This window comes from Myotis brandtii, unplaced genomic scaffold (genome assembly GCF_000412655.1).
Source record: "Myotis brandtii unplaced genomic scaffold, ASM41265v1 scaffold266, whole genome shotgun sequence".
Classification (NCBI taxonomy): domain Eukaryota; kingdom Metazoa; phylum Chordata; class Mammalia; order Chiroptera; family Vespertilionidae; genus Myotis; species Myotis brandtii.
Genome location: NW_005360124.1, coordinates 1030072 through 1041895, shown reverse-complemented (window position 1 = coordinate 1041895; position 11824 = coordinate 1030072). Strand labels below are relative to the sequence as shown.

The 11824-nt window shown below is 34.4% G+C and overlaps 1 protein-coding gene across 1 annotated transcript in view; it reads left to right on the top strand.

The window, feature by feature from the left end:
- NAA35 (N(alpha)-acetyltransferase 35, NatC auxiliary subunit) overlaps nt 1–11824 on the top strand; it is a 47434-nt gene that overhangs the window by 21001 nt on the left and 14609 nt on the right. Inside the window, exons 7-13 of the mRNA XM_005868263.2 lie at nt 326–346; nt 1141–1191; nt 1836–1919; nt 2756–2870; nt 5690–5868; nt 8462–8521; nt 10392–10498. Of these exons, the coding sequence (XP_005868325.2) occupies nt 326–346; nt 1141–1191; nt 1836–1919; nt 2756–2870; nt 5690–5868; nt 8462–8521; nt 10392–10498 (617 nt within the window). The remainder of the gene's footprint in view (nt 1–325; nt 347–1140; nt 1192–1835; nt 1920–2755; nt 2871–5689; nt 5869–8461; nt 8522–10391; nt 10499–11824) is intronic.

Sequence of the window (11824 nt, the reverse complement as noted above, 5' to 3'; positions counted from 1 at the left end):
TTTTTTTTTTTCTTTGGTGTAGGATTTTTTTCTTTTTCTAAATGTCAGGTTAACTTTAAGTACAAATAACTGATGTAGATAGGACCATCAACTTCCTTTGTATATGCTGTGCCTTTTGGTAATGAGTTTGAAGGCTATTACAGAAGCTTCTGATAAGTTAATGTCACTTTCAAGTATAGAAAAATAAACCCTCTCAATTTTTCAATTTTGGGCTAATTTTTTAGAATTTTTGTATGCTATTTTAAGAGTAGTACATATTGTAGAATTGGAAATTCCTCCAACATAAGGACTGTCTTCATCTTTGTACCTTTAATAGCTAGGAGAGTATCTACAACACAGAGGAAAAGCTAAGTAAATGATGGTATCCCAAATCTGGTAAATATCTTCTATGAATGGCATACTTCGGCCAAATGACCCTGATGCGTGGGTCTATAGAGATTAAACAAGGGAAAAGGTTAATATTTCTGCTATTTTTTTTACACTTGTATAACACAGCATAGTTATCAAAGCAGTTTTACATTGTTTTATTTGATATTCACAATTATTTATTGAATTAGACAATAAAATGCACACAGTGCCCCACATTTAGAAAATACAGTTCAAAAGAGTTTAATAACCTGTCTGAGTCTCACTAGGACATGCTAGAAACCAGCTCTTTTACGAGGTCTTCCTAGAATTTTGTCAAAACAGTTAACCATATATTACTCATGTATTAACAAGATGGCTTGCATTTAGTGCAGAACAGATCAGTATTCACTATGTGGCTTTATTTTTATGATGTGATTTTATAAAGCTTACTTTTTTTCCCAGCAGGGTTAGTTTTGAAAGCATCTAGAATTTCAAAGAATAGATTTTTTAAAAGAAAGAAGAACCATGTGCTTTTACTTATATTGTTTTACTGTTTTGCTTTTGCTGCTTTTAATACCTTACTCTTTTGTATGATCTTTGTAAAACTAACTTTTTAAATATAGTATTAATAGGAGGAAATAAATACTAAAAACAGCTTCTTTTCCCTCTCAAATATTTTTCTTAAAAATAGATTCTTACAATAAACTAATTTAGTGCTTTACCTTGTATATTTATAATTTAATGCTTCTATAGGCCTGTGTTTGTTTTAATTCACCTTTCTTAAAATTTTAGAGTACTCGAAGTCGACAAGGAGAAGAAAGAGATCCAGAAGTTGAACTAGAAGTAATTGAACTTATTTTCTGGTAGATAATATCAGAGAAGTCAACCTCTTAATATTATAGTTTTTTGAACTGTATTATAATTTGTGGAAGCCCTTTTTAAGGTATTTCTTTACAAATTGGACATTGCAAGAGATTTTATTTCCCTTGTGTTTATTTTGATAGAATGATAACACAGTTCTTTCAAATACATGATTTCAAAGCTGAATCTTCAGTATTCCTATGAGGTAGGAAGAAAAAATGACTTTACAGATGACACATCAAAACCTGGCAAAACCCAAGAACTTGCACAGAATCAAAAGTTGCCAAACCTTTGTTAAGGTCCTAAATTTTCTGACTCTGCTTAGTTTTTTCACAGTCCTTTTTAATTTATGATTAAATCAGTTTTGAGATGATAGTGTAACTTTTGTCTTAGGGGAAAATCAGTCCTGTTGTTACAGAAGCTTTCTATTTCAATAGAGTAAGCTTTGCTATGTTTCCTGCAGCTCCGATTTTCAGGCACTTAAAGACTGAGTGAACGTTTTTGTAATGTAGTAAGTTATTAACACTGAGATTTAGGACTTAAAATATCATATTTTAAAATGAAATTCTTTGAACAGACTTTGCATCTTTTAACTTCTAGTTCTTTCTTATATATATATTTTTTAGCACCAACAGTGTTTAGCAGTATTCAGCAGGATGAAATTTACTCGAGTGTTACTGACTGTGCTTATAGCCTTTACTAAGAAAGAGGTAAGGGCATTTACTATCATCTGTCTATTTACTGGTATGTGGTTTTTGTGTTTGTTTGTTTTGTTTTGATAGAATGCTTTATTGTATTAAAGTAGTTCTGAGACTATTCCATTGATATGCCCCTATTGCACGTGTACAGCACTGAACATTCAGTATATTTACACCAGACTAGCCCTGATGATTTTCTCAAAAAGTCACATGAATTTTACATTTTGCTCCATAACATATGCATATCTATTGTTGATATAAAAATAGGAGTCATATTTTGTGAGTTGAAAAGAGAAAGTAAAAATGAGAATTTTAGGATATCCTCTTTCATTCAGGAAATAGCTGTTAGATTTGTGTAGACCCCCAAAGTAAGCCCTAGATGGTGATTTTGTGTGTGTGTGTGTGTGTGTGTGTGTGTGTGTGTATCAATTAAAGGCAAGTTAGTGAATAGTTAGTAAGTGGTGAGTAGTAAAGGGCCAACCTTTACCAGTGTTCTAACTTTTGCAATGCTATTTTTTTCTGTGTGTTTTTTTATTTCCCCTTAATGAATGACAGAGTAGAAACGTTGAAATTTTCCAGTTGGCTGCATCTCTCATTTTAAACGAAATATTAATAGAATAAACCAGAAATGTTTTCTATTGTTTTTTAATGGCTCCTACAAAATTATAAAAAAAATTAATTTCTATCCTAACAGGATCTGGACATTCTGTATTAAGTGAATAGTTCATGAAAACCAATGTCATTACAACAAGCACTTGATTTCATTATTGTTTATAGGATTTTCCTATCCAATGTATATCTTTCAGTGAAAGAATATGTAAGAATGTTTTTGGTGATTTATTTGCTAGACCAGTGCTGTTGCAGAAGCTCAAAAATTGATGGTTCAAGCAGCAGATCTTCTTTCTGCCATTCATAATTCATTGCATCATGGCATCCAGGCCCAGAATGATACTACAAAAGGAGGTAATTGTCTGTTTTTGCTCCTACTCTTTTTTCATTCTTTCCCATCCAGATTGCTATGGGTAGTATGGACATTGGCTAAAATTTTATTTAATTAAATCTCTCTGGGCCTTGGAATGTTTTTGCTCCATAGACTTATAAAGTATGCTCCCTTCTTTTAAATTTTTTTCTAGAAAAAAAACAGTATTATCTTACTGTTTGTGCTCTGAGTATTTACCCTGTCTGGTGACCATGCTGTGATGTCAGCAGTACATTCTTCTTAGTCACCTCTCCCCTTCACTTCTTTAAGAGATCATCACCTCCATTACAAAGTCTTCCCTGACTCAACCAGGCATATTCAATAAAGAGGAATAAACAGGGAAAGGAGAAAATAGCAACAAAATTTTAGAAGCTGGGAAACAGAGGACATTGATCTAGCTGACCCCAAATAACTGAATTCTTAGCCACTGATAAGCAAAGTCAAGAACAGACCAGTTTGTACTGTGGATTCACTCAAGAGCCCCATTTTTATATACCAGGTACCTCAGAAAATGAGGAGGATAATTATGCGAATGACATGTGAACTAGTTTAAAAGCTGTTTAGAAACAGAGGTTTCCTCCCTGTTCTGCATACTGTACCTGCATACTGTAAGAGCTGCTGCCTGAGGATCAGGCTTCCAATTTAGCAGGCATCTAGGGGCTGGATCAGATCTTCCTGAGACTGGGAAAACCAGCAGGCACCTTTCCCAACTTCTCACTTCAACTTGTTGCAGTAATAAAACCCGGTTACCAGTATCTCCCAGGAAGGAGCTTGCACACAACTGGTGCTCAAGCTTTTGCAGCTGTCAGTCATTGGATGAGCCCCCGATCACCTGGCCTGACTAACCAACTGCACTTGCATTCAGGAGCCCCACTGGACTATAAAACAAAGAAACAGTTGTTAGCAGGTGTGGGAGCACCCTTCCTCCATGGGTATACACCCAGAAGAATTGAGCAAAAATGCCCATCTCCCAGTTTCTGCCTGGAAAGGGGCTTAACTATATACTTCCCCAGCTGCTACCTGAGGATTTAGCTTCTAATTAGCCTACATGTAGGTGCTGACTTTGGGACACTGATGGGTGTTGGCACAATCTCAGCTACTTCTAAGAACTGAAGAGGAGGTATGGACAATCACAGAAGTTTGAGAGGGAGCTTGGGCTGTGCTGAAAACATAGAAAAGTATAAAACTGTTAAAAGTAAATATACACAGCCATCCCTCTATCAGCAAGGGATTGGTTCCAGGATCCTCTACGGATGCACATATAAAATAGCGTAGAACAATGCATACAGTCAACCTTCTGCATCTGCAGATTCCCAGGTGTGGATTGAGTACTGTTTTTGATCTGTGGTTGGTTGAATCCATGGATGTAAAACCTGTAGATACCAAGGGCCAACTAGTTTCGTTCAGAATACTCTAATGTTGTAATGGTGGTGGGTAAATCACTTAAAATTTTTGTCTGAAGGTTAAAAGATAAAAAGTATTTAAAATACTTTGTTAATGGATATACAATGTAAAAGATGCAAATTGTGCCCTCGCTGGTTTTGCTCAGGGGATACAGCGTTAGCCTCTGGACTGAAGGGTCCCGGGTTCAATTCTTGTCAAAGGCACATGCCTGGTTTGTGGGCTCAATTCCCAGTAGGGGGCGTGCAGGAGAGAGCTGATCTTTTATCATTGATGTTTCTCTCTCTCTCTCTCTCCCTCTCTCTCTCTCCCTCCCTCCCTCCCTCTCCCTTCCTCTCTGAAATCAATAAAATATTTTTTTAAAGGGGGGGATGCAAATTGTGACATCAGATATGAAATGTGGCAGAGGTAGCTTTTGTGTGTTTGAAGTTATCAATTTAGACTATTACAAATGTATTTTATGCAAACCTCATGGTAACCACAAAGCAAAAACCTATAGATATACAGGAAAAAAAGAACAGAATCAAAGCATACGCACTACAGAAAATTATCAAATAATGAAGAGAGCAAGAGAAGGAAAAAGAGAACAAAGGAATTATAAAAAATTACAAAACCAGGAAACAGTTGACAAAATGACAATGGCATTTCCATACCTATTGACAATTACTTTAAATGTAAGCTAAATTCTCCAGTCAGTAGACATGTAGGAGTGTAGCTAAAGGTTTATCAATTTTGTTTATCTTTCTGGTAAACCAGTTCTTGGTTTTGTTAATATTTTCTGTTGTTTTTTGGTCTCTTGCATTTATTTCCATTCTAATCATTATATTTCCTTCCTTCTAACTTTGGGCTTAATTTGTTTTCTAGTTCCTTGGGGTATAAAGTTAGATTGTTTATTTGAAATCTTTCTAATTTTTTAATATCTGCATTTATTGCTATAAACTTCCCGGTCACAACTGCTTTTGCAGCACATAGGTTTTGGTATGTTGTGTATCAGTTTTCATTTGGTTTGATACATTTTTAATTTCCTTTTGATTTCTTCTATTAGTTGTTCAGAACTGTGTTGTTGTTTAGTTTCCACATATTTGTAGATTTTCCATTTCTGATTTCATACTATTGTGGTCAGAAAAAGGGACTATATTAACCCTATTTTATCCCATTCTTGGCTTGAAGGTAGAAGCCCCTCTCTGTCACTACTACCAACATCATGTAGATAGGAAATACAATTTTAGGTTATTAAATATAATATGTGTGTATAGATATGTTAATTGTAAAATATAAAATCTAGACAATGTTGTGATTAGAATTTGTTTGGAGATGTTTTTAAAACTGGCCTTTTTTACTTTTAGTAGTATTTGAGATTTAAAATTCTGAGAAACATTGAAATATTTTTTTTTCTTTTTAGATCATCCAATTATGATGGGCTTTGAGCCTCTTGTTAACCAGAGGCTACTTCCACCTACCTTCCCTCGATATGCAAAAATAATTAAAAAGGAAGAAATGGTCAACTATTTTGCAAGATTAATAGATAGAATAAAAACTGTCTGTGAGGTGGTCAATTTAACAAATTTACATTGTATCCTGGTAAGTACAAATCTCTATTCTGGAATATAACTATTCATTTTAGAAATTAAGGAACTAAAGTCTAGAGAAGTTAGGTAATTCATCCAAGTTTTAGAAATGGGAGTTTGAACCCTGGATTCTGTCTTCAAAAGCTTTTAAGTGTGCATGTGCACCAATATTTTTTCATATAAAAAATTGTATCATGGTGTTTGGTAAACTTCATTAATTATTAATCTTTATATTGTGAATATCTGTCTTTTCATGTCAACAAATACATATATTTCTATATTAATGGCTACATGGCATTCCACAGTAAGCATATATCAGGTGTTTCGTTTTGTTTTCAATCCGTTCATACTGAATTGCATTTAAGTCTTTTTCAGTGTTTTGCTATTATAAACAATATTGTGGCAGATATCTTTATAGGTAAATCGTTTTATCAGGTGCTTTCTTCCCCTTTAAGATAAATTCCTAAACAGTGAGGTTGCTGGGTAAAAGAGTATGTACATTTTTAAGTTAACAGTTTTTGGATTAATCTTTTTTATGGATTTAAATACAGAAAAATATACTTTTATTTTGGGAATATTAAAACATTCAGAGGTGGAATTTTGTTAATGGTAAGGTTGTAGTGATATTTATGTTTAGTAGGTAAGTAGAAAATATGCAAAATAATATTCTTGATATTTAGACATAACTACACTAATTTCTTTTGCATGACTATGCATACATAATGCATTTGTTCCCCCTCCATGCTGAGAAACATAATTCCTAGCTCCATGTCATTACCTCTGTGAAGTCTTCCTTATTGGTTCCAGGTCTCTTCTATACCTGTGTTTCCTGAGATGACAAATTAACCAGTTTACATTCCTACAATTAAGCAGCAATTATGGGACATAGTTGATAATCAATGAAGATTTGTGCTTTTGTTTATGTTCTGTCTTAAAATAATTTTATTTTCCCTTCCACTAATTCTTTGTCATTAAAGCCCAGCGTAAGTCTTCATTCCTTAGTGAAACTTTCACTGATTATGTCTTTATTACTCCCCTTTGTATTTGTTTACTTTATAATAGTCTGTCCTTAAGAATCATGAATCTTAAAGGTAGAAAAGATTACAGGCATAAGCCAGTTCATTTTGTAATTCATTGTAACTTCATTAGATTGGTTAGTGACTTATCTGGATAATAAATAGAGATTTTCTTAGTCTTCTGTATCCACTTTTCTGATCCTTAATTGTTAAATAGGTACTTATTTGTGTTCACCAGATTAATTGTAGGGTTTTAGAAAAAGAAAAGATCAATGTGAATTGGAATAAGAAAGTGTAATGCAAAAGTTGGAATTTGTATTCTGGCAGGAGATTATGGATTACCTTGTCAGACGGGTGAATGCATAATGACATACCATAATAGAACGGAGCTGGGGGAACTGCTGGCACTGGACATGAAAAAGAGCCTAGTCAGAGAAAAGTCTGGATCCCTGGAAGACTTGGGACAGAAGAATAGTGGTAGTGGGGCGTGTGGCAGAGGCCAAGAGTAAAGTGAGGAAGGATAAGGGACCAAATGGTCCGCTGGATCTGCATAAGAAGCTTGTTATTAGGATAAAGTGCCAGATTATAGAGAATGCGGACATATCAGTAAGATAAAGATAAGCAACAAAATGTAAAATTGGGATAGGACATAAACACACACGTTTAAAAAGCAATAAACATTAAAAATACTCAAACTTAATAGTAATATAAAAAATTTACAACAATTAGATTGATAAGTAAAATAATATTTTAATGTTGATAAAGGGAAATAGTCATTCTACTGTACTCCAGTGGCTCTCTCTCCAGTCTTAAAAATGTACATTCTTTGACCCAGCAAAATGCAGAAAAATATGAAGATGATAAATAGCTACTATCTTATATCCTACAGATGTTAACATTTCAGTGTTGTTGTTGTTTTAAATATATATTTGTATTAATTTCAGAGAGGAAGGGAGAGGGAGAGAGAGCAAGAAACATCAGTAATGAGAGAGAACCATTAATTGGCTGCTTTCTGCACACTCCACATTAGGGATCAAGCCTGAAACCCAGGCATGTGCCCTGACCGGGAATTGAACTGTGACTTCCTGGTTCATAGGTTGATGCTCAAGCACTGAGCCACGCTAGCCAGGCTTCAGTGTCTTTCTTATCTTTTTTTCCTATCTGTGTATAAACCCATCTATAGTTTTCTGAGCATATCTTTTGGTCTTCCCCTAGAGTCGAGAACAGTCATTTGGTAATATGAATCCAATTGGCCTACTTACTTGGTATTTATTTATGTGAGGTAGGAAGTAAACCTCTGTCATTAGTTAGTAAATATTACTCTTACTGTTATTTTCATGGTGTACAAATTTAATATGAGTATCCACACAATACTATTATTGGTCAGTTTGTTTTTAAAAATTGAGGCTCTAAAATTATCCAAAATGTTATTGGTACAATTAGACAATTTAGAGAACATCTTTAGCTATTCGTCATATTCTAACTCTGGTAGGATATTATTTCTAGTAAAAATTACACTCTCTCTGCAGATGTTTTTCTGCTTTTATTTAATCCATTATTGACATTACTTTTTCTCTGTTTCTCTCTTAGGATTTTTTCTGTGAGTTTAGTGAACAATCACCTTGTGTTCTTTCAAGATCTCTATTACAAGTAAGTTCCACTTAGTATTGAAAATACTTCTTTAAACATCAAATTATGTGATTGATGGAACAAAAGGTAGATACTTCTTTCTATAGGATATTCCATAGTTAATGTTACATTTTTTAATTAGAAGCATTGATTTAGAGCAGGGGTCCTCAAACTTTTTAAACAGGGGGCCAGTTCACTGTCCCTCAGACCGTTGGAGGGCCGGACTATAGTTTAAAAAAAAACTATGAACAAATTCCTATGCACACTGCACATATCTTATTTTGAAGTAAAAAACAAAACGGGAACAAATACAATATTTGTATTTGCATGTGGCCCGCGGGCCATAGTTTGAGGACCCCTGATTTAGAGTGTTAGACATTCATCAAGATCATACCCATGCCATAAAATAAACCTCAATTTTAAAACAAAATGATATAAAATATGCACTCTACTTTGGAATTAAATGAGTAATCAGTAACAGAAAGGTAACTGGAAAATTCTCTAAATATTTGGAAATTAGTACATGTCTGAAGAACCTATGGATCAAAAAGGAAATCTTAAATTAGAATGAAAATGAAAATAAAATTAATATGGTAAATTTTTGACCAAGCACAAAGGTAAATCAATAGAGAAATGGTAGTCTTTTTCAACAGGTGGTGCAAATTTGACAGGCACATGGGGGGAAAAGTTGACTCAGAATACATCATAAACCTAAATGTAAAATGTGAAACTATAGGACTTTTAAAAAAAATGATATGAGGAAATCTCTGTGACTTTGGAGAAGGCAGAGAGTGCTCAGATGTGACATTAAAAGCATAATCCTTAAATTGATAAATTTAAAACTTTCTAGTAATTCTGTGGAAGACACTTAAGAAAATGAAGAGCCTCTACAGAGTGGGAGAAAATATTTGTAAATACTGCCAGATAAAGGACTTGAATCTAGAACATATAAAGAACTCTATAAGCCTAACAATAAAGAAACAGTCCAGTTTTTAAAATGAACAAAAAGTTTGAACACTTCAATCTGGTAAAATATTTAACATCATTAATATTACTGAAATGCAAATTAAACTGCAATGAAATACTACTATCCACCTTTCAGAATATCTTTTAAAAAAGAAAAAGAAAGAAAAACAGAATATCAACTGCTTGTAAGGATGTAATGCTGATGGGAATGTGAAGTGCTTCAGATACTTTGGAAAGCAATTGGCACATTCTTATAAAATGAAATATACAAACCCCACTCCTACTTGTTTACCCTAGAGAAGTGGAATCTGATGTTTTGGAAACCTGTATGTGAATATTTACACTGTTTGGTTCATGATCACCAAAAACTGGAAACAACCCAGATGTGTTAGGAAAGCAAGTAAGGTACAATATAATAAATATTAAAGTGCACTGAGGTTGAGGGGAGAAAATTAAATACAAATTATTATTAAATATTTTCTTTTAAATTTAATAATGTACTTTTTAATCTATTGTTTCATCCAATTTTGGAAAGGTTGTATGTATTCCAAAGCATTCATTAGAGATAAAGATTATTGACTAGTTTAATAAGTATAGCCACTTACTATTTCACAATTTATGAAGCCCATTCCTATATATTAGCTCATTTGACATATTTAGACTAGTCAGTTGATTTGAACAATTTGCAATTACTACTTTGACTTGAAAGACTTTTATTCTCTTGCATCAAATACACCTTAAATAGGGATTAATAAGTAACTTGTGGAGACAGTGATTATAAAAATTTTCCACCAACTTTCAATATTTTAATCTCTTTTTACTTTGTGGTATTTTAAAAATTATTCTCATGTCACAGTAATGGCAGCTATAAGTGCAATAGGTCAAGTTTGTGGCAGTATTACTAATATATAACATTTGTTTTAAGACCACTTTCTTGGTGGATAACAAAAAGGTCTTTGGAACTCACCTCATGCAAGACATGGTGAAAGATGCACTTCGGTCTTTTGTCAGTCCTCCAGTGCTTTCCCCAAAGTAAGTATCATAGGAAGTTTTATAACATATGTGTTTTTTTTTTTTTTTTTTTTTTTTTTTTTTAAGAAGGAAGGCGATTTTAAAAAATTATATCTATGGATAGATATATAGGTAAAGATATATACATTTATTGATTTCAGAGAGGAAAGGAAAGGGAGAAACATCAGTGATGAGAGAGAATCATTCATCAGCTGCCTCCTGCATGCCCCCTTACTGGGGATCAAGCCCACAACCCAGGCATGTGCCCCTGACCGGAATTGAACTGGGACCCTTCAGTCCATAGGCCTATGCTCTGTCCACTGAGCCAAACCAGCTAGGGCCTTATGTGTTTCTTATAAGCCCAAATTGCCTGACCATCTCCTTTTTAACCAAGGCATTAAAACTGTTGGAATTAAATATCCATATAAAAAAACAACAAATTCGATCATGTTAAAATAGATTTATGATACATGTTGTTTAGATTTAAACTGAGGTTTTTGTGAAGTTGACATTAGGTCCAGTATGAGAAGAAAAACTTCCAAGGAGTTATCAGAAATTCAGTAAATTGCATTTGACCCTTACTGAGTGCAAAGCACTGTTAGGTGCTTTGGGAAATAATTACAAAAAAAAACAAGATAAGGTCTGTTTTCAATGAGCTGAGTCTAGATAGAAATAGAAAATGCAGATAATTGATTCTTAAATTATGTTCTGACAGAGTCACTGCCCCAAAAACATGCTGCTATAAGAGGCTGGAAAGTATTTCAGGCAGAAGGAATCATCATTTGAGTTGGTATTTTGGAAAATAAGGAGAACTTTCCATGGCTGAAGGAAGAAAGGAGTCTTTTATTTTTTTATTTTTTCTTATTACTCTCCTGAGGATATTTTTCCATTGATTTTTAGAGAGAGTGGAAGGAAGGGGAAGAGACAGAAATATCGATGTGAGAGAGAGAGAGAGATCAATTAATTGCCTCCCACATGGCCCCTGACCAAGGCTGGGGATCAAGCCTGCAAACCATGTACATGCTCTTGACCAGAATTGAAACCGGGACCCTTCAGTCTGTGGGCCAAACTATCCACTGAGCCAAACCGGCTAGGGCAGGAGCCTATTTCTTAACAAAGAAACCAGTATGTATGAAGACTGGGTGTATGAGATTCGTGCACCAGTGGGGTCCCTTGGCCTGGCCTGTGCCCTCTTGCAATTCGGGACCCCTCTGGGAATGTCGGAGAGCCGGTTTGGGCCTGATCCCCACAGGCCAGGCTGAGGGACCCCACTGGTGCACAAATCTGTGCACTGGGCCTCTAGTATGCATATAAGATCTTTGGTTAATCTTTTCCTGCCCTCCCCCC